Raw genomic sequence first — 27926 nt, 5'->3', positions numbered from 1 at the left:
ATTCTTTAATAAAATAATCCTACCAATATTTACAGTTCTCCAAAGATTTAGTACAATTTTTTTTCTTCTTTCTTCTTCTCCTACTTTTTCTTCTACCCTGGGCCCTTTTCTATGTTTTGTTTGGATTAGGATCTACATAGACACATTCTGTTTAGTTGTATGCTTCTTAGATCTCTTTTAAAGTCTAGAGCTGCATTATTTGGTAATGTTATCCACTAGCCACATATGGTTATTTAAATGAATTAAAGATTCAGTGCCTCAGTTCCACTATCACATTTCAAGTTCTCAGTCGCCATATGGATACCGTGCTGAACTGTGTAGACAAAGACTATTTCCACCATCACAGGAAGTTTGTAGGACAGTAATGCTCTAAAAGATTTCTTTTACTTTAGTTTGTTTTTATAATTTATTTATTGAAGAAACTCTAGTGTTTATTCTGTAGATTCCTCGAACTTGAAATGTGCCTTTTCTGTTTCCTTGCTTTCTTTTAAATTGTTTATTTTGTATTGATTTTTTTCCCCACTTCTACTACTCTAAAAGTCATATATTTCTTTAATATTCTTTTAGGGGTTAGCATTGTATATATAATCTTCAGATATCTCAGTTTCCACATCTATAAAATAGGGAAAACAATAGTACCCATCTTCATAGGATTGTGAGGATTGGTTTATATTGAAAGCATTTAAAATAGTGCCTGGGTATCTGGTATGTTTGGTATAAGTGTTTTCTATGTTTACTACATGTTTATTTTTCCTTTTCTCTTGTGCAAATGGCAATTCAACAGAAAAGAATACTTACCCTACAGCGCAGGGACCGTTTGATCAGAAGATGCTTGTGTCGAGGGTAAAGCTGTGAAGCACAGATTGGTTGGAAATCAGGCTGTAGGAGGCGCTGCTGAAGAGTGGTCACTACATGAAAGGCAGGAACCAGGCTTAGTTTACAGTCAATTCCAAAAGCAGACTTAAATGCAGCTGCCAGTGACATCAAGGAATACTGTCATTATGAATACCGTTAGAAAACCTACAGTATAGAAACTGGACAGGCATTTTAAAGTTCTTCATTTTATATCTATTACATCTATTTTATTTTCTGCATATCATTTTGCTACTAACACCTATCCCACTAAAAGTCTCCCACCACAGAAATGTAAGTAACAAAAGTAGAACATGCAGGGCTGGGGATTTAGCTCAGTGGTTTCGCAGCCTGCTACGCAAGCGCAGGGACCCGAGTTCGATCCCCGGTACCAAAAGAAAAAAAAAAAAAGTAGAACATGCAGAATAGAAACAAAGCAGAAAGTGTAAAATTACCCTCTGTTAAATTTACTGGTCTTGTATAATAGTCTTCAGGTAGAGGCTCCACTTCATCTACAGCCTGAGCCGGCTCAATCTTTATCTCTTTCTGGTCTTCTCCTTCTTTAAGGCTAAAAGGTAAAAAGTAATAATTTCTCAAGAGTCCATATGATTCTCCTCAGTTTATTCTAAGTATGACAATCCTTTTCCTACTGGCAACTGTTTTTCTTTTCCCCTTTAAAAAAATCACATTCCTTAAGGAAAAAAAAAATCACATTCCTTAAATATTTTGATACCAACATTTTTCCTCCAAGTCATTTAATGTCCAAACTTACGAAAGTCCAGCAAGGGTACTAATGGATGCACCAGCTCGTGGCCGCTGAAGCCTTGTTCCAAGACCATATTTGTCCTAAACAAAGTTCAGAAATTCCTATTAGGAAGTTTGTATTTACATGTCATTTTTATTGAAACAAAGTATTTGGGGTGGGACGGCCTGAAAAGCTTAAGGAAATAAGCAAACAAAACAAAAAAGCTAATTTAAAAGCTTCTTTTTAAAGAATAATTTGTAGCACCACATCACTATTCTATTCTTAAAATGATAAAAGCACCAAACACAAGACTGAAACTACATTAATACAGTAAAACTGAACCAAATGTGAGCTTTTACTATTAATCTAAAAATATCTAAGCTATGGCCCAGGCAAGACACATGGTGAATTTCTTGCTGGTATACTTCTGCTAACCATTTGCTAACTTCTTCAGGGTCAGCAAGAATCATAAAAGAGAACTTACCACTACATGAATAGTATGTTGCTGTAGAGCCCCAAAATAGCAGCAGGTTGCAACAGAGACAAAAAAATGTAGCATAAGATAGAAGCAAACTCAACAGCAGGCAGGTATATGGGAAAGTTGGAAAAATAATGCATTTAATTCAAATTCCTCTCCTAAATACAATACACTGTCATGCATATGCTGATTATACCATTGCACTATTCAGAAAAATGCACTTCTTTGGTAAATGTAGGTGCTTTACAAGGGTTAATGTTTTATTAAGTTCGAGTGTAAATATTACTATATGGACTCTAGCCATTCTTAAAGTTTTAATGGTTTAATTCTCATGTGGACACAGTATGAAAAGTTACTTAACTTTCTCAAGTCTCATCTCAATTGTAAAACAGGGATACAATATTATACCACTTGTGAGGATTAAATAAAATATATATATAAAGTGCTTAGGACAATGTTGACATGTCATTGCCATTCAATGTTATTTGTTAAATGTCAACCTGCTGAGCCCCAAGCAAGCACAGAGAAAACAAATTGTGCTGGGGATTTAGCTCAGTGGTTTCACTGCCTGCTGTGCAAGCACAAGGACCCGAGTTCGATCCCCGGTACCAAAAAAAACCCAAATTGTTCTGTGAAAGCAAAAAACAACAATGATAAATAATAAACAAAACAAAAAAGACCTGAGGAATAGTAACAAAAATTCAAAATCCTGATCTCTTTTGAATCTGCCTCATTGTGTATAAAGTGGTACATGACTTTGATAAATAATTCCAGCCAAAAATTTCAAGTATGTTAATATTTATTTGATCAGGCAAATACACTATGTAAAGTCAGTGTTTCTCATGTTGGAAAAATATGGGCTAGGGTCAAAAAAATTATGATGACTAGAGCTGGGAAACTTCCATGGTGTCAGCGGTGGGCCACATGTTTAATATGAGTAAAAGCTGCCACTTGCCCCCTTCCTCTTCTCAGACTTTCTGCAATATGCAAAAGCTGCAAGTTGAGCTCTGCAATGCCTATAAAATTAAACAGTAGCCTTTTGGAGGGGGCGAATAAAAAAGAAAGGAGAGTGGAGAAGAAATGGAAATATTCCCCCTAAGACACAAAAAATTCAAATGGAACTAATAATATGGGAAAAGTGTAACTGCTGGGCTTGACCATCGCTGCCATCCACCATGCAGGTATCTAGGACAATGGCCATTTTCAGAAATGGTCACTGTTCTTATGACTCATAGGTCTTACAAATTCCTCTGGTACCATATCTCACCGAAAAAGCCAGAGGCATATAGTTTCTACGCCGTGCCAGTTTCTTGCGATCTCGTTCAACTTTTTCTTTTTGAGCAAGCTGCTGATAATATTCAATCAGTTTGTTCATCTATAAGAAATCAAAGAATCAGTCTTTGTTGCATGAAAAAGATAACAGGAAAGACAAAATTAATCCACTTACAGATTAGGCACATAATAAACAGAGAAGACCAATTATTAAGAATGGGGAAATTTGCCTTTTTTCTTTAAAGACTTTTCTTCATTACATGATCTATTTTCTGAACTGAAATCTTCAACAACAGAAAAAAAATCAGCAATGGAAAGATTGAAAATTTTTTTTTTTTTTTAAAGACAGTCTAGCTATGTAGCCCAGGCTGGCCTTCAACTTGTAATCCTCCTGCCTCAGCCTCCCGGAGTGCTAGGATTATTAGGTGTGTGCTACCACATCTGTCTCACAATCCCTTTTTTTTTTTTGAGACAGGGTCTCACTTTGTAGTTTGGACTGGCCCTGAACTCACTATGTAGCCCAGGCTGGCCTCGAACTCGTAGGGATTCTCCCGCCTCAGCCTCCCGAGTGCTGGGATTACAGGCATGCACCACCACACCTGGTTACAATCCCTTTCTTATGTATTACAGTACATGATTTTACTTTCTGCAATTACAAATACTGCATGTGCTATTCCCCTGCTTTGAATTCTTCCCTCCCTGTTCTTATTGTCCTCATTTCTCAGTACAGTCCTCAGATGTGGACCTAACTAGTTGAAACCACTGAGCTAAATCCCCAGCCCTCTCTAAGAAATGTTTATATGGCATGATTTATCCTTCCCTCATATTAGTTACCATAGGCTTTTTAAAATCTGAGGACACTCATTTTTTTTCCATTAGACTTAACCTCTATGTCAGCAGCAAATTTGTTCAGCATAGTCCTTAGCATCTTGATAAATGTTTGACACACACACACAGAGGCATAAAGTGCAAGCTATTCCCGTAGGTAAGAGTCCTGTAAGTAGTTCAACCTACACTAATACAACTGTATGTATGAGAAAAACCATTTTCTCCATACTCTCACCAGGATATTTTCAGTATTTCTAATTTCTGCTGAGTCATAGGTGAGTAATTATCAATTACTCTGCACTCTGTACATTTTTTAGTTCTATAACAGTTCATCTTTCTCATATTCTAGTCCAAGTGAAGGGTAAACAATCAGCCACAGTACCTACTGCAGAGATCAATTATGAACTAAAGGATACTCAAGTCATGACCATATAAGCAACCACTCCTGAGTTCAGTGGCTCAGTGCCACTCAACTACATTGCCGGCTTCAATGGTATTTTCTAAATTAGTAATGATTCCAGGGGTTGAAATGTCTACATGTGTGTATTTCCAAGACTATTTGAGAACAAATGAAACCTTCATTCACTGGTGTGTGAAAAACAAAAATTATTTTCTTTCCTTCTTATGACATACAGTTCAAATACAGAAAAAACTACACCTAGATTTTTCTAAATCAATGAAAAAGATGTGATAATGTGATTTAATGTCTTAAAGGAGAAACACTCTTTAAGCTGGGTGTGATGGTCATACCTATAATCCCAGCACTGTGGAGGAAGAGGCAGGGGATCAGTGAGTTCTAGGCCAGCCTGGGACACACAGCTAGCCTTGTCTCAAAAAACCAAACCAAACCAACCCAACCCAAACAATGAGAAATATTTTCTATGTGTAACAGATAACGAAACATATATTCTGGATTTCTAGGTGTAAGTTATATCCATTGAGAAAATAGAACCTCAGTGTTTTACAGTATCTTTTCTTATTTTATTCTCTATATTGTATGATTTTTTGGGGGGTACCAGGGATGGAACTTGGGACCTTGCGCTTGTGAAGCTGGCAGCGGAACCACTGAGTTAAATTCCTGGCCCTGTATTATCCTTTACTTACCCGTTGCGTGTGAGGATTTTCTGGTTCCTGCCAACCACCACTAGCTAGAAAATAAAGGAACATTAAATAAGACTTTCATAATTTGATCATTTTATTTTCATAAAAATAGGACATGTGTAGGCCACAAAATAAAAATACTTAAAAACATAAAATCATAGAATTTCCAAGAAAGAATCCTAGAAATTTTATAGACTAGCATACTCAAAATAACATTTTTTCTTTAAATATGATGTTGGTGATAATGGTCACTACTTCCACCACTAATGTATACCAGGTACTTGAAAAGTATTAATATTTCTTTCTATTCTTGTAATAATTTCTGAGGTAGGAACTCTTTTTTCCCTCTCTTACTGTTTTCTTTTATTATTCAAAAGTCTAATGTTATTCTTAAATCATCCATCCTCAATTTTGATTTAATGTACTGTCATTTCCCCAAGATATGAAATTTCAGAATCTCTTTGGAATACTAATTTCATGTTTCTAGGCTTAACAAAACTATTGAAGTTTTAAATTCCACTCTATTTCCCTGAAATCTAAAGATAAATGCTGATATAAATTTTAATATAAAATATTTAGTCACAAAATAGTATTGGTTTTGTATGCACATAGTTGTAAGATTACTTTGCTCTTGTCAATAAAAATTACACCACATTTCATATACTCTAAACAAATTAAGAACTGTGATGTATAACAAAAATTACACGTGGTAAAACAGGTACCAGCACAATGCTTGGTTAGTCTCATTTTACAGATGAGCAAACTCAGGCTTAGAGCTGATAAATAACCTGCCCCAAAATGCACGGATAGTGAGTGGTACTGCTAGGACTCAAACTCAAGCAAGTGGTTTGACTCCAGAGCCTCTATTCTGTATTTTGGGGGGTGGGGTGGGAGGGGGGAGGCAAGGTCTCACCATGTAGCCCAGGCTGGCCTTGAACTCACAGTGATCCTCCAGCCTCAGCTTCCTGAGTGCTAGGATTACAGACATGAGCCATCACGCCCAGCAAGAACCCCTATTCTTATCTGCAACATGATGTAAATCCCCTGTCAGTGGTGGTGAACCTATGGGCATGCATGTGGGAGTGGAGACACAGAACCCTCTCTGTCACCACATGAGCCAAGTCGCCCCAGCAGACAAGCATCAGGGTTTAATTGCAGTGCTGGCGCTTTGGCATAAATAAGTGGGTTTTGGGTTGCAGGTTGGGCACTCAGTCTCTAAAAAGGTTCACCATCACTGTCCTATGTTCTGTGATGCTAGAGAATTTCTTATAGAATTAACACTTGGTACAAATAATGAAAGAAAAGATTATTTGAGAGAGTTGAAAGGAAAATCGTAATGAAAATTTTCAACAAATGATGCTGTAACTTTTAGATACCCACATTAAAAAAAAACACCAACCCTCTATCTTTACCTCACAACATATGCAAAACCCACCCTGGATTGGGCAACAGAGTGAAGATGTAAAACCACATCATACCTAGAAGACATGGGCAAATCCTGGTGACACTGGGTTAGACAGAAGTTTCCTCAGCAAGACATGCAAAGCACAAACTATAAAACTGATAACTGAACTTCAATGAAATTAAAACCTTGTGTTCTTCAAAAGATACTGGAATATGAAAAGGCAAGCTATAGACTGAGAAAAAATATTTTTAAAACATATATGTAACATCCGTGCCTGCCTGGCAAGCTCAAGGTCCTGAGTTTGATTACCAGTACCAAAAAACAAAACAAAACATATATGCAACAAAGGACTTAACATCCAAACACAGAACTCTTACAACTCAATGAAAAGACCCAAAAAGAATAAACAATTAAAAAAAATAGGCAAAATATTAGTAAACACTTCACCAAAGATGATACATGGATGGCAAATAAACACATTAAGAAAACATAAACTAAAGTCATAACCAAGTATCATTATACATGCAGCAGAATGACAAAAATGAGAAAGACTGAAATATCAAGGGTTGCCAAGGGATTAGACTATTTTGCTGGTTAGGACCCCAAATTGTAGAGGCACTTTGAAAAATAATTTGGCAGCTTCTAGTTAAGTTAAACATACATTTATCCGATGACCCAGAAATTTTACTCCTAGGTATTTCCTTAAGAAAAATGAAAACATGTATTTTACACAAGGATTCATAGGCAAATGTTCACAGCAGTTCTATTCATTTAAGTTTCAAACTAAAAACTAACCCACATGCCCATCAACAGTCGATGAATAAACAAACTGAAATATTCACACAATAGAAACAATAAAAACAATATAAAGCAAAAACATGGATGGAACTTAAAATCATTATGCTAAAAAGAAACTAGAAACAAAGGACAATGTACTACAAGACTCCAATTATATAAACTAGGAAAGGCAAAATTACAGTGACAGAAAGCCTATCAGTGTAGTGAGGGGTTAGCAGGTGTGGGGCCAGCGCTGATTGCAAAGAGGAATGAGCATTCATTCCCCAGTATGACCAAAAACAGAAAAAAAAAAAAAGAAAAGCAAAAAGGGGTGGGGGTGTTGAATAAGTATAGTCCAGTAACTCATGACTGATTCACCACAATGAATGGAAAACAATGTTGAGAGAAAAGTGGTAGCAAGATATATTCAGTATGCTTCCATTTGCTTAAAATTGAAAATTCCTGGTGGCTATACACAGATGTGGAGAAGTATAAAGACATGCATGGACATTAGTAAACACTGACTTCACTACTGTGATTATTATGTAGGCGGGCTGGGGCAGAGAGAAAAGGGGATGCAGTAGGAGCAAGGCTACCTGAGGGCTTCAAACTGTATTGGTTATATTTCATTTCTTAAGCTGGGTCGTAAGTGCATAAATATCTTATTTATATAATCAAAAATACCTTCTTTTTCTCCAAAACAAAAAAGATTCTTAATTACCTCACTGAAGGTGACATTTAATTTTCTTCCAAGTAATGGCTTAAATAATATCTTTTTTTGGAACTGGGGATAACTCAGGACCTTGCACTTGTGAGGCAGGCACGGTGCCACTGAGCTAAATCCCTGGCCCTTAAATAACATCTTTTAATACAATATGAAATCTTTGTTTAGGACAGATTGTTTTACTTAAAATTTGGACCAAGGATTTAGCTCAGTGGCACTGTACCTGCCTTGCAAGCGCAAGGTCCTGAGTTCAATGCCCGATACCCCCCTCAAAAAAAAAAAATTTAAAAATTTAAAAAGATTTATGTAGCATTTTAAAAACATCACTGGATTCTCAAACATTTTTAGACATTTTCCAACATGAAAGGTAATTTTTTTTTTTGGTACCAGGGATGGAACTCAGGACCTTGCACTTACAAGGCAGGCAGCGGAACCACTGAGCTAAATCCCCGGCCGGCCCTGAAAGGTAATTTTGAACTATCTCACTATCTTGCATTTTGTCCCAAGAATTAGAAATATGATTAAAGCCACATTAGTTCTTAGAATAATAAAGGTATGACTGGGCTGGGGATTTAGCTCAGTGGTTCCAGCGCCTGCCTCACAGGCGCAAGGACCCAAGTTCGATCCCCAGTACCAAAAAAAAAAAAAAAAAGGATAAAGGTATGACATAAAATTATTAGAACTTTAAAAATTTCATAGGTAATTTTAAGTATCAAAAGATAACGGCCACTCTTTTTTAAAAAAGGGAAAAGAAATCTTAACCATTAAGGACTTGAACATAGGAAGTGGATACTGACTTATTTGTTTTGGGGTGCTTTAAAAATTCTTCAAAAATTGTGTTCATTTTTCTTCTACTTAAAAAAAGGGAGGGTGGTGCACAATATTGTCTTCTAGATCCACCTCCCCCGTTTGGAGTTTTCAGTGGTAAGTACAAACGCGAATCTGTTTTCTAAGCGAGCGAGAAAGTCCAACTGTTCATAGTGGTGGGGTTGAGTGGCTTGGGTGCCCACCCATGAGAGTTTTGCCACTCTCAACCTGTCAGACACTGTCAGATGTGACTCGTCCAGGATGGATGGTAAGAGGACCTGCAAGACATGGCTTTACAGGAAGTTTTCACAAAACAGCCTCATCGTCACAGGTGCAACACTCACATGATCTTCAGGTACCTGCAGTGTGTAGACTTACAAGGGTTAGCACCACAATCCACCAGAATTATGAGCAAGGTTGTACTGGACATGTAGAATTTTCTCACTAAATATACATCTCAATGACTAGAACGCTCTATACGATGGGACTATGCAAACACTCACAAATATTTTAAAGGTTTTTTTTTTCTTAAACCTTCACGATTCTTTAGTATGCATTTTTAAAGCTCAATACAGTTACCAGGTGACAGTATGGAAAAAAAAAAGACGACAGTATGACAATTTTATGTGAAATGAAACCAGCTTGTGTTCTGAAAATTATCATACTTCAAAGAGTCAAAGTAAAAAATATCAAGAATAAGCTCAACCTCACGCCTAACACCAAGTTTTCATCCACACATCTTCAGGTGCTAAGTGGGCAAAGGCATGGTACTTTCTGATCTCATAATGAATTTAGCACAAATCTTTCTAGGAGATACTCTTGTGCAGGACAGAGAACACTCCCATTTGGTGAGAAATCAGTGGTTTTTTTTGGTTTTTTTTGGTACTGGGGATCGAACTCGGGTCCTTGTGCTTGCTCAGCAGGCAGCGAAATGACTGAGCTAAATCCCTGGCCCAGAAACCAGTGTTTTTTAAAACCATTTTTCTACCCTAAAAGCAGCTATACTAAAGGGGAAGAAGCACTATTTACACACTGCACCACTCTCTCATTAAGATTTAGCTAAGATCTACCAGCCAGGAATCAAATAGTAACAATATGAAAATCTTAAAGGTTGCCATAAGGTAATCCTGAAGAATATTTAAAAAAGTCTGCTTGTTTTTTGTTGTTTTGTACCAGGGATCGAACTCCAGTCCTTGTGCCTGTGCAGCAGGTGGCGAAATCACTTGAGCTAAATCCCCAGCCCAAGTCTGCTTGTTTTATCTAATTGCTTCTTCAGAATTGGTAATTTATTGTACATGTCAATTTGGGAGACTGACAATGATCTCATTACATTTTTTTGTACACTATGGACAAATACTTAAGCAAATAGTTCTAACTAAAGCAGTTTCAGGGCATCTTAAGATACCAATGACATTATGGAGGAAATGAATTATCACTGTTAAGATATCCTGGAGGAGAGGGAGAGGGGAAAATGACCCAGAAGAGGCAGGTTTCCAGAAGCTATCATAAGTATTAAGTTCTGAAACAAATTCTTCAAAACATTCACTTACAAAGTAACAAACTGAGATATTTATCTGGTTTTCTGGGCTTTGTTTCTTTTACTAGATATAAGGAAAATAAATAAAAACTTACTTTTCCTGAGGCATATACTATGCCACTTTGAGACAGTTTTTGACATTAAATTCTTTGACAAATTCTAACTTACCCGCTGCACTGATATCAAAACATAATACAAATATTTAGTGGTAATCTAAAAAGATATAGAATCTTTCTAATATAAATTACAAGGACTGGGGGGTGTAGCTCAGTGGCAGAATACTTGCCTAACATTTGTAGCACCCTGAGATTGATCCCTAGCACTGCTAGAAAATATTAAATCAAATTTCAGGTAAATATTGAGCCATCAATAAACATTTTTAGATAACTAAGATATATTTGTTTACTTTTTAAAAGCATGTATTTTACTTTACCAACTCAATGTATGATGTCAGAAAAACAATATAGTTCAAATATTGTAACCAAATGCAAACACCACAAAATTGAGGACTATAATTTTAAATTTCATTTACATTTATTTCCAAATTGTGTAAAAGTCTACAAGAAGGTTTGACTTAAAGTCATCTTCATTTTAGATATGTAAAATGACATATAATGAGTATATTATGGGCTCTCCCATTTATTAATAAGCTGTAATTTTTACGAAAATCAAAAAATGAGAATTTTTATAAGGAAAAACTTTTCAGAAAACTCACTTTCAGAAAGTAAGGAAAATGACAATGGGGATTAGCAATGCTACCATTTATACAAAGCATAAATAGTGACTCACAATTTTGGACTGATTATAGGATGTGGTCTTTAAATCCAGACACACAAATTTTTCCTGCTCTGCTGATAAATAAATATAAATAAAAATGTATACCCACTTCAGGGAAAAAAAGTACATTTTTTCAACAGACGGTGTTACCCTCATATGGGGGGTCCTACAGGACATTGTATATAACAGAAAATCCACTAAACTGCTGGCTCCCCCACCCCACCCCAGCCAGTACCTTGGACTGAACTCAGGACCTTATGATTTTGAGGCAGGCATACACTGCTGGCTCTTAGAGAAGCAAGTGAAAATGCATATGCAGCAATCTCCATAACCAAGGTTACCCAAGCAGCAGTCAGCTGTACTAATAAATGTCTGGAAGCTAATGGCTACCACTTTGAGCACCTCTTGTAATTGTAGAAGCCAAAGGTAACTTGTATTGATTTCATGATGTCTCAATAAATTCAGTATTAAAAAATATTTTATACAAGTTTTTCTTTTCCTGAAGTGTATATACATTTTTTGGTGGACTCCACGTACATACATACATACACACACACACACACACACACACACACACACACACACACATACACAAAATCACACACACATATTATGAAACATATATGTTTGCTATTTGCATGTTTGGATGCTCTAAGATATAGCCAGACATGGACCTGTTGGGCAGGACAAAAGCAATTTAAAATTTTAATACATGCCAAACTGCTCTCTAAAATGGGAGGCTATGAGAGAACTATTTTCTTCTGCTATAGTCAACCAGAGTTAAAAATAACCAGATTTAAAAATTTTTTCCAAAGACATGAAGCTTTAATTTGCTTTATCATGATCACTATTGAATTTGAATGTAACTTTTTGCATATTTATTAACCATTTTTATTCTGTTATGAGTTGCTGCTCATATTCCTTGCCTGTTTTCCTGAGTTTTTTTCATACTGATTTATAAGGATTCCTGTTTTGGTTATTAATCTTTAGTCTGCTTTCTTGTCACTTTTATCTTTTAATTTGGTCCATGGTGTGTTTCAATAACAGGAATATTCATTAAAAACTAGTCTGATTCAGGCTGGGGATTTAGCTCAGTGTCACTGTGCCTGCCTAGCAAGCTCAAGATCCTGAGTTCGATCCCTGGTACCAAAAAACAAAACAAAACAAAAAAACTAGTCTGATTCTATGGAAGTATCAGATTTGTAATAGCTATTTCACCAACTCTAAGAAAACTAAATAGTATTACTCTGTCTCAGAAGAGACATCATGGTCCATAATGTGGAGAATACAGGCATACAGAAGACTTAACAACAACACATTTAGCTTCTACTGCCCTAACAGAAATAATAGTCTATGGACAATGATACTGCTAACAGTCGCACAACATCTCATGTTCATGTACACCTGACTTACCTACAGATTTGTCTGCCATGCCCACATCTCTAGACGTCCAGCGACAAAATCCACAGGCCAAGTAGTAGGCTTTCTTCATGGCGGTTTTGGCTGGGTCATCTGGAAGCTGTGTGGAGATGCTTGTTGCCCGAGTGGAGAGGGTGTGCATGCAGCCAGGACAGTCAAAGCAATTGGCACATCTGTGACATTACAAATACAACCATTCACTAGTTCAACGATACTTATCAGCCGAGTACTGCTATTGTTCTAGAAGTCAAAAATTAAAGAGAACAAATACAAACAAGAGTGTATCTCAAGAAAAAAATAAAATATTCCTCAGGGGGCTTCTTATCAACTTCAACATTTTGAATCTATTATATGTTAATTATTTTCTAAAAATATGAAATTATCACCATGGTTTACGAAGAATTAAGAGAGTGACCTAATCCTAATCCAAAGAAGAAGTTACTGTTAACAGGTGGATTTTACTATTCCAGACTCTTTTTATGCTTTATAGAGGTCAAAAAAGTTTCTCTAGGAAAGATAAATGTCACAGCTTATGTCTTTAGAGGACAAAACAAGTGTACAATGAAAAACAGAATCAATGAAGAAGCTGTGAAACTAGATTTGGAAAATAACTACTTACCTGCTATGCTAGAAAGCTGAAACAGATACTAGACAATGCTATCACAGACTGGAATAGTTCAGAAGCATCTCCAGTCTTGTACTACTTCCATTATCTGTGGTATTTTGTTATCTGAATATTTTCCTCAAGGAAGGATAATAATAGTGCCCACCTTACAGATATACTTTAAGGATTAAATGTTAAAATTAACATGTGAAAAGCATACAGAACAGTATTTCATTATCATAGGCTTTTTCTTGAGGCAGGAAAGAAAATAGTGGTTCACATCCAAGAAGTACAAGAATGTGACTGACAGCAAAAGGACTTTTACACCAAAGTGAAGATTAAATCGCAGGCAGCAGTAATGAGCACATCTAGCAGAATCAAATACCATTCTGCAATCAAAGTAACCAAGGCTCCTTTGAGAAGTGGTTAATTCTGGGGCAGAAAAATACACAAGATGAGCTTGAAGTTCTAGTAAGAAGGCACTCGAACTATTGAACAGAACACTCTCCCTACTCCCAGTAAGAGGGGTATGTAAAAGGAATAAGGAGTAAACAGAAAGAACTCTCAATGGCCACAGTTGGAACATTTTTAGGGGAAAAAAATCTATCTCTCTGTATGGAATTACAACTCAAAGTATAAATATTCAAGAGTCCATAGTCTTTTAAGTAAATGATTAAATAAAATATAAAGAAGAAACCGATCTTCCATGCAAGGAAAGCCTAAATAGTTATGTAGTCAGCCTCTAAGAGAGGGAGGCCTAATTTCCCACCCTTTATGTGTGGGTTGTGACCGTGGTTTTCTTTCTAGAGAATACAGTACAGCAAGGGTGGGGAAGTAGCACTGGAGTAGAGAAACAAGACAAATGCTAACTCCTGTCAGGTAGTCAAGGTTGACATTCATGGGGACAAATCACGCCGACAGTGTTTATCCTTGATGCAATGTGATGAGAGATGGCACTTTACTTCTGTAGTCCTTCTCCCCAGTATATATATCCAAATCATAAGGAAAATACCACACAAATCCCAATTGATCAAAACTTTCAAGACTGTGAAAATCAAAGATATTCTAATAAACTGTCATAGCCAAGCAAAGCCTAAGGAGAGACACAATAGAGAAGACTGGGTGTGGGAACTCTCTGCACTATCTTCAAAAATAATTCTTAAGTATAAAACTCTTCTAAAAGACAACATTTATTTTAAAATCAAAGAACATCCATCACAGGCCGTGGTGATACTAAAAAATGGAAAAAAGCTATCTTAAAAAAGAAAATTAATTTCATGTTTCTTTACTAGATATTTAAAAAGTGAGGAAAACAGACAACTGATCCTATTCTTACCTGTTCTTTTTTAGTTTGGCTTCAGCCGATGGCATATTTTCTAAGCAACTGGGACAATAATGGGAGTCCACCTAGGAGGAAATAAGCAATCAAAAAATCAGAGAAAGGGCCAGGGATTTAGCTCAGCGGTTCTGAGTTCGATCCCCAATACCAAAAAAAAAAAAAAAAAAAAAAAAAGCAGAGAAAGAAAAACTGAATTTAGCTTATATAAATATCAAATAATGAACTTTAAAATATATTATACCTCAGCAGGTAAGAAATCACTGATCTAAAGAAAAAACCTGGACTGCTTAGGCTTAGGGTTTATTCTTTAGTTCTCTTTGGTTTTTTGAGACAGGGTCTCACTATGTAGTTCAGGCTGGTCTTCAATTCATTATGTAGTCCAGGCTGGCCTTGAACTCACAGTGATCCTCCTGCCTCAGCCTCTCAAGTGCTGGGATTACAGGGATGCACCACCATGCCTCGGTGCTTCTTCTTCTTTTTTTTTCTAACCTGTCTTTCTTTTTCTCTCTTTCTTCCTTTCAATTCTCTGGATTTTCTAAAACCCTTCTATTTTTTCCTTTCTAATATTTTCTATTCCCTTTTATTGATTTTATGTTAGATGTGAAAAAAGTTGTCTATAATGATAATTAAAAGTTTCCAAATGAAGAATGCTATGATAACCTAATAAACAGATTAGTTTAATCCAACTGTAATGCTGTGATTAGATATCCTCTCTAGTTCAGCTTTATTTCACTGTCAAACTGGGCAACATGTTTAATTGTTAAGGGAGATTTTTTAAAAGTAGTTTTCTCACTATTTAACATTTACTAAAGCAAAAATTAGTATTTACAAAGTCAACTATAACCAACCAGTTAGAGATTTTTAAATGACATACTAAGCTACAGAACAATCTTACAGTATTTAACTTAAGACAGTTTAAAAATCAAATGTACTATATTTTAGGGCTGGAGATTTAGCTTAGTGGTTCTGCTGCCTGCCTTCCAAGAGCAAGGTCCTGAGTTCAATCCCCAGTACCAAAAAAAAAAAAAAAAAAGGTACTGTACTTTAAAAGGTCTGTGTAATTATTTTCTTTAGGTAGATCCTTTTTAATAATTATAGAACACTAGCAGATGGAAAGACATTCACTTGAACATAAACACTATGATAGAAACTGTGTTTTCTTTTATCATCACCTACTATAAACAGGACCAATTAGTAAACATCAATAAAAGTTGCTACTTAATATAAAACACAATATTGCTAACTAAATTCACACTGACACAGGATAAAAGGCAAAATACAATTCATTCCTTCTTGACCCCTTTTCAAATTCTGCTTGTCCCTTCATGTGCAGCTTCAGACCCAGATTCTCCATTAGAACTTTGTGGACTGCCTCACCCTTCCCAAACTAATGGATTCTGCATTTCAGGTATGCATCAGGCTATAAACGATGCTGTTTGGGTGCCCTAGCCCAGTGATGGTGAACCTTTCAGAGCTTCCAATGATAACAAACAGCCTGGTGTGGGACGTGTGCCATAGGTTTGCCACCACGGCTAGCTGAAGAGATCCTTAGAGATGATGGAGAATGAATTTACTAATGCCCACTACAGGAAATCTGATGCGGTGAGTTCTGGGGGTGAGCCTGTAACAGGGAAACATCTAAGTGAGAAAGGACCTGCCAAGGCGATATATACAAGCTGCTAATAGAAAATATAAGAAACAAAAGAATATAAAAGTCATATATACAACATACAAAAATGTATAAGAATATGGTATATGCCCTGATTTTCTTGTATTCTTTAACTGCTTTCCTTGACTAGTCTTAGTATTATGTAAGAGTCTCTCCAATAAAATAATTATTAATGTGTAAAATGGTCTATATACCATTGGACTTTTCACATGCATTTTAACAGACCAGGAATGTTGAGTACAATTTTCTGAGTCCTGATCTTACCTCCCACTCTTAAATTACTGTCTATGTGGCCTACAACAAACATGGTATCTGTTTCTTTTAATTTTTTTTTTAAAAGCACCCACCTTCATTAGCACAAGTAAAGCACAAGTACTGAATAAAGTAGCTAACAGCTTTTTCTTCACCTGAGTTACTCAATATCAAGGTCTTACTCATTTTTCAATCCCTAAAGCTTACTGCGTCAAGTGCTGTGGAAGTTTAGGGATTGTTGCTTTTCTGGCTGTGATCCTATTCCCACTCCCATTTGTGTCTTCGAAGAATGCCACCAGTACCCTCAGAAGCATCGTAAATGTAACTCTTTGGGCTTCCACAACAAGACTATATTTTAAATGTTTTCCACTCAACTCACCCCACCCGTATCTCTTGCCTGCTGCAGGTCTTGACCTGAGACAGGAAACAAGGCAAGCAGTTTGAAGATGGGCCCGGTTTTTAGCCAAACGGACAGAACTTTCAAAGGTGGGAGGGCCATGAATACGAATGCTTGCTCCTCTCCTAGCAATTCTGGAATAACGGGTTAGCTCGCCCAAGTGGCCTTAACTAACCATTCTCAGACCTTTCTCCCCAGCCCACCAAGAGAGACACGGTCTAAGTCAAATTTGTCCAACCAGAGGCCACTCTAGAAACAAGAAGACCCGCTCAGCCCCACCCGAACTTCCTTTCCAAGTGACAGCCTATAAGCGAATTAAAACGCAAGCAAAGCCGAGTGATGGGAAGACTAGCCAATCAGCAAGCTAAGAAAAATAATTGCCGCCCCAACCGGGGGAACTCCCCCCCACCGCAGTGACTAGGACGAACCCCCCCCCCAACAGTTTTCACCAGACGACTCCGTTACCTCGTGAGACACACATTCCAGAGACCGCAGCTCGCTACAGTAGCGGCAGAAGTAGAGCTGTGAGAGAGGGGCCCGAACCTTCTTTTCTCCCTGTACTAGATAGAGAACCCGCTCCGACTGCAGCAAAGACGCCATCTTGGGGAGGGAGGAGCCAACCACCCTCCCGCTGCTCACGTGACCTACAGTCAGCGGTTTTCCCAACGCCCTCCTTTCGTGTTTCTACGTAGGCTACGTCATCAGGTTTCCGACCCAGTAGGGCTTTGCGTTGGTTGAAAATCAAAGCGCGCGTGCGCAGCGAGAGGTTTTTGATCGTAGTCTAGGGTGGATTTTCAGCGTTTCAGTGAGCTTCTGCTGCTTCTTCAGACCTTTCTGTCTTTAAGTCCAGACTCACAGGTCAAATCCAGACAGGTTCAATGCTGTGCTTTTTTCGTCCAGAAGGAAAGACTACTCTTGTTATGGCCTTCCTCTCTCTCCACCTTCCAGGCAGATAGATATTCAAGAGAGAGCTGGAAGGTCGCGAAGGGATCGCTTCTATGGGGACTGGCTAGAGGAGTTACGCTAGCTAGCTCTTTCTTCTGACAGTCTTGCCAGTGACCCATGGGAAACTTCGCTTGCATTATGTCCTTTGAAACTCCTTCCTAAGCTCCTCCTTAATTTCCAGGTTTTGAGTAGTTAACATTAGGGCTATGTTGTGAGCATTTAATAAGTAAGATGAATGAAAAAAGGAAATCAACAAATGAGCAGTGTTGGCAGGCGTTGTCTGCCTTCTTCTAATGTGAAAACTAAGGCTTAGATATCTAAGATAACCACCTAAAATGCGTCGTAGAGACTGGAACCTATGTTGTCAGCCGCCATGTCTTTCTCACTGTACTCAGGTTGTATTATTTACTATCCATCTGACAGTAGAGTTTGTCAGCAGATTGGGCCTGAAAACTATTAATCAAATATTGAGAACGAATTAAGTGCAAGATAATGTGTCAAGACTTTACATAGTTTTAATTCTTGCAAAGTGTCAAAGAGCAGGCTATATCATTAATTCTATTTTACTGGGCAGGAAGCAGGCTCAGGAAAATGCAATGACTTGCATAAGTTTTTATGGAGAGAGTTAGAACCCTATCTGACTCCAGAGGTCATGTGCTCTGGTTATAATGCCTCCAGTATGTTTTCTAATATGATGATGTTAATAATACCTTATATTTATATAATGCTTTTTAGGTTATGCAGTGCTTCTATATATATATTAAGAGTTGGATAGTTACAATTTAAGCCTAAAAGTCTTTAAATTCCATTTACTCTGACTTCTTGTTACCAAACAACAGCCTGGTAGTAATTTACTTTCATAGGTGGACTTTATTAGAAGAAAATATAGTGTTAGCTAATTAATTTGCAGTTCCTTTATGTTAATAGCTTTTTAGCTCTGTGGTTTACCAGTTAGCCTCTACTGAGTTACTGATTTTGAATCACTTTTCCTGGGTTTATCTTCCCTGGTAAAATGAAGTCCCAGAACCCTGGAGGTGCAGAGGCCACAGATTTTACCTGACCCCTGTGAACTAGATGCTTTTTGGAGGACTGGTTTTGAATAATTCAGTGGACAGTTATCTGGTCCCTGCCATGTGGTAAGTATTGGAGAGGGAACAAGGGATCAATGAGACACTTTCACCCCTCCTAGGGGTCCAATTTAGGTCCAAGAATTTAGGTCCAAGGCAATGTTTCTCAAATGTGGTTTAGGATCACCTACATAAGAATTACCTGAGGGAGGGCCAGGGATATAATTCAGTTGTCTGGGAAGAGCAAAGTCCTGAGTTTGATCCCCAGTACAAAAAACAAAAACAAAAACAAAACAAATGAATTAATTGAGGGATTTATAACCACAGATTATAGATGCAGGCTTATATATGTAGACTTCAGATGTTATAAATGTAAGCTTATATATGTAGCTGTCCATGTTCCAATTGGAATTTTAGGTGTGGGGACCAGTAGTCTAAATTTATAGCAAGCTTCAGATGAATCCCATGCCCACTCAATTGGAAAAGTACTGCTTTTTGATAATCATTTGTTTAACTTGCTGTCTTTGGTTTTGAGGCTGGCTATGGTATCTGCTGTCCTCTGACCCCTGGCAGCACTGCCTAGCAGGATATCAGGTGTTCTATAGCCACCATGTTATGGAATATGGTGTCTTCCATAGCAGAAAACTAAAACACCTTTCCTATCTTTTGCCAGGCTCCTCTCTCCATCTTCAAAGGGTCTGGAATCTAGTCTCCATAATTCCAGTTCTATAAAACCATAACCACCAGACTGAAGATTATGCTTGACTTTGGAGATCTATGTTCTAGTGCTATCTCAAGCTCCTAGGACCTCTCCCAATTTTTAAATTTTTAATAATAATTTATATATTTGTGGAGTATCTCTTGGAATTCACTTGACAAAGCTGGAAGTATGAAAGAGTAACATTCTGTGTTAACCTTTGACCAATGTGAGGTGGGATCCTGTGAGTAAAGGTCCACCTCTTCCTTCTTTCAGACATTCTCTGTGGTGCCTTTGAGGGCTCCAGCAGGATCACACTCTTGTTGCACAAAATGGTGACTAGCTTGATAATATAATTGCCTTTTCATTCTTCCCAGCCTTAAGCTTCAAATTGACTTCCTGCCTGCAAGCTTTTATTTTCACTTCTGCTTTGTAGGGTGAGCTCAGGTTAAAATAGAGACTGAAGGGCCAGGGATTTAGATCAGTGATTCTGGCGCCTGTCTCCAAAGTGCAAGGTCCTGAGTTTGATCCCTGGTACCAAAAAAAAAAAAAAAAAAAAAAGGGAGAGATTCAAAAGTTGGGCTGAGGCAGGAGGAGTGAAACTTTGAGGCCAGCTACCCTGTCTCAAAAAAACAAAACAAAAAGATCCAAAAGTTAAACTTCCAGATCAAAGGGTAACCACATTTAATAAATATTGACAAAGCTGGAACAATTTATATACTTACCATAAATGTGTAAGTCTTCCATTTCCCTATTGTTTTGCCAATATGGAATATTATCAGATCTGTGTGAATGGTTTTGGTACTTTTTAGCCATGTATTCTTAATACAACCATTTACATCTAAGAATCTTGTTTCATAGGGAGAATAATCCTGTCTTGGTGAAATCATAATGGCTGTAAAGCACTTTATAAGCCATAAAATACTAGGCACTTATAAGAAATGAAATATGAAAAAAATATGGAAAAACCTAGAGTAGTTTCATTTCTCTCAAAAATAATTCACAGTAACAGAAAAAACTGGGAGTTAGACTTTGGCCAAATGAGCTCCCACAGCGAAGGCTTAGTCTTCTGCAGTTTTGGAGTCATGGAGAAACGCTCTAACCATGGCTGGCCATGTTCCAGAGCTGCCTTCCCCCCTTTTGGCTTCCTGCTTGAAAACTGCATTAATCATAGGGTTTCCGGTGTTGTATCTGCAAACTCATCTAAAAGTCATAGTAAGGGAACAGAAGGAAAAGAAAAAAAAAGCCACTGTCTCAACACCCATCTGGGAGCCCCACCCAGGAAATGCAGTGGTGGTGCTGGCTAAAGCCTGTTTCCCAAATGTAAACATGGCAAAAGGCTGCGGGGATGCCTTCATTCTCAGAAACTCCTTTCATCGGGCTGAATTTTGAGAGTGTTTTTTTTCTTTTTGCAGAGCTTGTTACCATTTCCCATATGCCTGCCCCTCCCGTCGTAGCTGTGCTCTTTACTTGCCTCAGGCAAAAACTTGGGAACTTCCCCGGGTGGCTTGTTTCTTTTGATTCTACATTCTGAATAGCTCCCTTTATTCTCACAAACACTGCCTTGATTCAGAGTTGTACCTTTTTTTTTTTTTCCTAAACTCACTTCAGCTTCCTCAGTGCTACCTAATTTGCTTTCTATATTGAGCCAGAGTGGTCTTTCTAGACACCATATTTTGATCTTGATCCTTTTTGACTTGTTTGGCTTCCTTCAGTGACTCAATTACCTGCAGGACAAATCCCCAACTTTTGGGATAGGGGAAAAGGCACTCCAGGGTCTAGGACCTGCAGGCTTTGTCAATCTCAATTTCCAAACACATCACACTGTAATCCAGGTCTATCTAACTCTTGCTGACCTCACATCTTGTGCTGATCTGCTAATGAAAATATGTAGTTTTCTTTATGCCTTCAAGACCCTGTACATGGATTTCTGTCGGCCAAGAATAAGCTTTTTATTTGCCTGAGACCAAAGTGACTCCATTTTGTTAAAATCTTCCATTCTCCCTGGTTTTTATTACCCTCACACAGATAATGGTTAAAATGTGTTTGCTCTGAGACAGGAGACACAATCTGTAACAGGACAAGATTCCTAAATTTATTACTCAGCCATCTGTTTACTCTAGAAACAAATGTTCCGGGTCCACTAGCTATAGGACTGTAAGACCGAGGGCCTTACTGAATGCTCCGAGGAGCTGACTGCAGCGACGAACACCCGGGAAGGAACACACCGGACAAGTTGGAAAATAAAACAGACCTTTATTAGTCTGGCCAGACGGCACTCCCAAAGCAAAATAGCTTAGAGAGGCATCTAGCTCAGAATCCGAGGCCATTTTATAAGAGGCTGAAGGGGGTTAACATGCAGATTTACGAAAGGGGAACAAAGGTTAGTGGTCACCTGACACATGCTGATGGCCAGGAGAGATCCTGACTAATGGTCACGACTGTCACGTACTGGTGGTCGGCAGATGTTTGCAGATTGTTCTAATAGATAGCGATGTTCGGAACATCAGTTCTGAACAATGAGCTAAGCAACATACTTTAGGCATTATGACTGATCTTGACAGTTTAGAGCTAACAGGCACTTTTAGCCCATTAGATTTTAAATGCACTAGGGTTGGGGGCAGTGAGATTCAGAATCTTATAGTCCCACAGGACAATCTGTTGATGTGCTGACTATCCACACAGGGTGGTCGTGACTATTAGTCAGGATGTCTGCTAACCATCAGTACGTGACAGTGGGCCACTAACCTTTGTCCCCCTTTCCTTGTAAAACCTATACGTAATCCCCATCAACCCCTCGATGAGCCTAGCCAATCAAAAATCTACACTTCATGCATGCTAAGCACCGACCAATCATTGTAGTTGCTAGATAAAACCTTGCTGTAACTTCTATAAAAACCCCGCTAATTTGAAATTCGGGGCTCTCAATCTTGACCCGCTGCGTCAGTGACAGTTGAGAGTCCCTGCTCGAGCTTGAGCTTGAATAAACGAACCTCGTGTGCTTATATCGGAAACGGCTTCCTGGTGGTCTTTGGAACTTCGCGATCTGGGCACAACACCTGCCAACTCATGGATATTTTCCTCTGTGAAACCTTGTCCGGCCCTACAGTTGGCCTTGCTTTTCTTTCTCCCACAACTGTGTCCTGTTAGAGAAATTTATATACTGCATTGCCTTAATTTTGAGACCATAATGTTAAGTGAGGTAAATGAGACATACAAGCTTAAATAGTGCATGGTTTCTCTTATATGAAAAAACATATAAATAAAGTGCAAAATAAAATACAATAGGAAAAAAGAGAGAAAAAAGTTATTGTTATCCAGTATGAACAATGTATCTAAAAGTGCTTTGATTTAGTATAATTGTTTTATGTGTTTTATATAATTTTTGGTCTACTAGTCTGGTTGTTAATCTGTACATATGCTAATTAACTTTATAATGGCATAAAAAATGAATCTGTTGATTGAAAAGTGAAAGAGGATGAAGGGAAGGGGAAAAGACTTGAGATATGTAATGATTATAATATATACAATGAATATATTAGTAATTATATAATAATTAATATAATACATATTATAGCAAACATATAGTAATAATTTTTTTAAAAACCACAAATCTTCCTTCTAGACTATGGGCTTTGTGAAGGCCTAGTAAAGAACCTGGCCCCCAAAAGGCACACCCTTTGTTTGATGTGTTACATTTGAACGTGTTTATTACATGCACACCCTGCTAAATTTGCTAACATTATCTGATGGGTATGTGTACGTACAAGCAACCAATGAGGCAGGCACTGGGATTATTAACACACATAGATTATGAAACAGCTCAGAGAGGTTAAGTAATTTTCCTAAGATCACACCAATAAGAAGTGATAGAGCTCTGAATTAAACCCAGATCATCTAATTATTCTATAGCCTCTTCTCTAATAGGTTATGCTCTAGCCCAAGAATTGGGAAACTTTTCCTATAAAGGGTTATAGAGTAAATATTTTGGGCTTTGCAGTTCAAGGCAAAATCAAGGACTTTATGTAGCTATTTAGCCAGAGAGAAAAATTTGTGTCCCATCTCTCTGGATTGCTGATTGCCTGGTTGTGGGCACATTTTGCACTCAATAGTAGAGGAACAAGTAGAAGGAGATGGGCCAGTGGAGATGGGTGAGGAAAGTGGGAGAGGAGGAAGAGAGACATCAGTTTAACCTTCCCTAGTGACTTCCAGGTCTCAACTTGGGCAGACTAAGATCTTGTCACTTGGTGAGTGGCAGTCAACAACAGTGGGTTTCCAGGCTGTAGCTGGCAACCAGTATGGACCCTGGGCAGCAGTGAGGCATAGGCATGGGCCAAGGAGCAGGGGAGAAAGAGGAGCCCAAGAGGACACCTGACTTGTTCTCCAAGGCTCACAATGCCCACTTCTTTTTTTTCTATTTTTTTATTAGTATCTCTTTGCAGTACACACATTTTACAGTCATCTTGGGGTGTGAGTTAGCTGTTACCTAACTGCTGCTACTGCCTAGGGCAGGGTCCTGGCCCCTAAAAGGATGATTTATGGGGAACAGCCCAGGGCCATATACTCTGTCTCACCCACTCTTGTGAAAAGGGCTACAACTCTCAGTGAAATGAGGTTGAAATCATGGAAGAGTTGAGCCAGAAGAGACCTTAGAGATGAGCTACTACACTCCCCTTATTTTAAGGTAGAAAGGAGTTAGAGGTGAACCCAAGGTCCAAACTCAGGTCTTGATTGCAAGTTTCTTGGTCTTGCTACACTTGGCTAGTTCTCCATCTCCATACAGCTCGACACTAAACCTCAGAGCTTGCTTCTAGGAGATGATCCATTTACTGTTTGGTGAACTGAATAAAAGAATTGAACCCAGCCAAGATCAGCTGAGTTGGCTTATCTGACCAACAGCTGAGTGAAGAAGTCTGAGTGAACCAGCTGACATCAGCAGAATTCTGCAAACTTGCAAACAACATGAAAGTTTACTGTTGGAAATGAAAAAAAAAAAAGAATTGAAGACTCAATTCCTCCCTAAATTAGTACCTGATACAGAGCGGACTTATGGATGAATACTATCTTCAACTGTCTGGAATTTGTTGGCAGGTAGAAGCTAGCAAATAAAAAAATCATTATTCTTTTTATTTATGTATTTATTTTAAAAATAAATTTTATTTTATTTTATCCCATTCTCCCCTCAAACCCCCTCTCCTCCCTATGTACAGAAGAAGCTTTGTTTCCATTTATTTTCACTTTTTTTCTTGTCCCTTCCTTCCTTTCCCCCTCCTTCCTCCCTTGTTCTCCTTCCCATTTGAACACTTTCTTCACATTTCCCAACATCCATTATACATTTCAGTCCTTATTTCCACTTTCAGTTTCTCACACCAGAGAAACAATGAGGTTTTTAAACACATGTGTCTGATTTATTTCACTTAAGAGTATGGTCTCAAGGTGCATCTGTTTAGCTATAAATGTCTGAAGCTCATCCTTCTTTATGGCAGAGTAATACTCCATTGTATATAAAAAACACATCTTCTTTATCCACTCATCTGTTGATGGGCATTTGGGCTGTTTCCAAGATTTAGCTATTACAAACTGTGCTGCTATAAACGTGGATGTGCTTATATGGCTGTGGTATGATGCTTTTAATTCTTTCAGGAAGATACCAAGAAGATGTACAAATGGGTCAAATGGAACCTCTAGTTTTAGTTTCTTGAGAAATCTCCACACTGATTTCCGCAGTGGTTGCATGAGTCTATACTCCCACCAACAGTGGAGAAGGATTCCTTTCCTCACATCCCCGCCAGCAATTGTTATTGGCTGATTTCTTGATAGCAGCCATTCTTTCTGGAGTGAGATGGAATCTCAGTGTTGTCTTAATTTGCATTTCACAAATGACCAGTGATGTTGAACATTTTTTCATGTATTTATTTGCCATTTCTAATTCTTCATTTGAGAAGTGTCTTTACATTTCAGATGCCCATTTTTGCATTGGGTCTTTAAATTTGGGGAGGGGGGTCTGATTTTTTTGAGTTCTTTATGTATTCTAGATAATAGTCCTTTATCTGAATAGTGGGTAAAAAATTTTTCCCACTCTGTGGGTTGTCTCTTCACCTGTTGGTGGTTTCTCTTGCTATGCAGCAGCTTTTTAATAAGATGAGGTTCCAGCTGTTGATTCTTTGTAGTATTTCCTTTGCAGTCTGGGTTTTGTTCATGAAGTCTTTGCCTACTCCTATGTCCTCAAGCATTCTACCTATTCTGTCTTCCAGAAGGTTTAGTGCTTCTGGTTTTTTTGTTTTGTTTTGTTTTTGGTACCGAGGATTGAACTTGGGATCTTGTGCTTGCGAGGCAGGCGGTGGAACCACTGAGCTAAATCCCTGGCCCCTAGTGCTTCTATTTTAATATTTAGATCTTTGATCCATTTCGATTTTAGGTTAGTGCATGATGAAAGACATGGGTCTAGTTTCAATCTTGGGCATGTGGAAAGCCAGTTTTTCCAGCACTATTTATTAAAGAGGCTATCTTTCTTCCAGTGAATATGCCTGGCTCCTTTGTCAAAGATAAGGTGGCTGAGTATGTCTGGTGTTGTTTCTATGTCCTCTAGTCTGTTCCATTGATCCTCAGGTCTGTTCTATGCTATTTTTATCACCGTAGCTTTGTAGTATAATTTAAAGTCAGGGATTGTGATACTCCCTGCTTTGCCTTTGTTGCCCAGAATTGCCTTTACTATTCTAGGTCTCTTCTGGTTCCAAATGAATTTTAGTATTGTTTTTTCTAATTCTGTGAGATATGCTGTTGGTATTTTGATTGGGATTGCATTGAATCTGTATAACAATTTTGGAAGTAGGGCCATTTTCACTATATTGGTTCTTCCTATCCAAGAACAAGGGATATGTTTTCATTTTCTGCTATCCTCTTCAATCTCCTTTTTCAGAGTACTGTAGTTTTCAATGTATAGGACTTTTACTTCCTTTATTAGATTGATTCCTAGGTATTTCATTTTTTTGGATGCTATTGTTAAAGGGACTGTTTCTCTAATTTCTCTCCCCATGAGTCTGTTACTCATGTACAGAAAAGCTATTGACTTTAGAATGTTGATTTTGTATCCAGCTACACCACTAAATTAAATTTGTTTATCAAATATAAAAGCCTTTTGGTGGAGTTTTTGGGGTCTTCTAAGTAGAGTATCATGTCATCTGCAAATAATGATAATTTAATTTCTTCCTTTCCTATTCTTATTCCTTTTATTTATTTCTCTTGTCTAATTGCTCTGGCTAGTGCTTCCAGAACTATATGAACAAGAGTGGAGACAGTGCACATCCTTGTCTTGTTCCTGATTTTAGGGTGAAAGGTTTCAGTTTTTGTCCATTTAGTATGATGTTGGCTGTTGGTTTGTCATAGATGTCTTTTATCAGATTGAGATAAAGACCATCTATACCAATTTTCTGTGGGTTTTTTTTTTTTATCATGAATGGGTGCTGGACATTGTCAAATGCTTTTTCTGCATCTATTGGGAGGATCATGTGGTTTTTGTCCTCAGCTCTGTTAATGTAGTGTGTTACATTTATTGATTTGCATATGTTGAACCATCCCTGCATCCCTGAGATGAATCCAACTTGGTCATGGTGTATAACCTTCTTGATGATTTGCTGAGTTCTGTCAGTATCTTACTGAGGATTTTTGCATTTATGTTAATTAGGGAGATTGCCCTGTAATCATCCTTTTTGGTTGGATCTTTGTCTAGTTTGGGTATCAGGGTAATGCTTGCTTCTAGGAATGAATTTGGGAGTATTCCTTCCTTTTCAATTTCATTAAAGAGTGGCATTAGGTCTTCTCTGAATTTCTTGTAGAATTCAGCAGTGAATCCATGAGGAGCAGGGCTTTTCTTTGTTGGTAGTTTTAAAATTATATATTCAATTTCATTGGCTGATATTGGTTTATTTAGAATTTCTATATCTTCTTGATTCAGTTTTGGTAATTCATGTGTATCTAGGAATCTGTGCATTTCTTCTGTGTTTTCCATCTTATTAGAATACAGGTTCTCAAAGTAGGTATTGATGATCTTCTGGATCTCTGCAGGATCTGTTGTAATTTTATCCTTTTCATTCCTAATTGCATGGCTTTGAGTCTTTTCTTTCCTTTTTTTGATAAGATTGGCTAAGGGTTTGTTAATTTTATTTAATCTTTCAAAGAACCAACTCTTTGATTCATTGATTCTTTGTATTGTTTTCTTAGTCTCTGTTGCATTA

The 27926-nt window shown here is 37.8% G+C and overlaps 1 protein-coding gene and 1 long non-coding RNA gene across 3 annotated transcripts in view; one reads left to right on the top strand and one right to left on the bottom strand.

The window, feature by feature from the left end:
* The window catches only part of Dctn4 (dynactin subunit 4), a 34681-nt gene extending 17053 nt beyond the window's left edge, over positions 1-17628 (bottom strand). Inside the window, exons 1-9 of one of the 2 annotated variants that reach the window (XM_004854433.4) lie at positions 17449-17628; positions 14663-14733; positions 12717-12895; positions 5280-5323; positions 3343-3450; positions 2082-2102; positions 1625-1698; positions 1308-1420; positions 799-908 (exon numbers count right to left, since the gene is read on the bottom strand). In XM_004854433.4, coding sequence (XP_004854490.1) covers positions 799-908; positions 1308-1420; positions 1625-1698; positions 2082-2102; positions 3343-3450; positions 5280-5323; positions 12717-12895; positions 14663-14733; positions 17449-17583 — 855 coding nt within the window. In that variant the 5' untranslated portion in view covers positions 17584-17628. The remainder of the gene's footprint in view (positions 1-798; positions 909-1307; positions 1421-1624; positions 1699-2081; positions 2103-3342; positions 3451-5279; positions 5324-12716; positions 12896-14662; positions 14734-17448) is intronic. The other variant, XM_004854434.4, reaches the window with a different exon arrangement.
* Positions 17629-18178: 550 nt separating this feature from the next.
* Positions 18179-19800, top strand: LOC110351109 (uncharacterized). The gene is made up of 3 exons (XR_002398179.2): positions 18179-18323; positions 18947-19064; positions 19669-19800. It is a non-coding gene; the product is annotated as an uncharacterized LOC110351109 (long non-coding RNA).
* Positions 19801-27926: the final 8126 nt, after the last annotated feature.

Source organism: Heterocephalus glaber, unplaced genomic scaffold, assembly GCF_053883595.1.
Source record: "Heterocephalus glaber isolate CG9 unplaced genomic scaffold, H.glaber_assembly_v1.0 deba00001463, whole genome shotgun sequence".
Taxonomy (NCBI): Eukaryota; Metazoa; Chordata; class Mammalia; order Rodentia; family Bathyergidae; genus Heterocephalus; species Heterocephalus glaber.
Note: the sequence above shows the minus strand (reverse complement) of the source record. Positions and strands in the feature narration are given on the sequence as shown.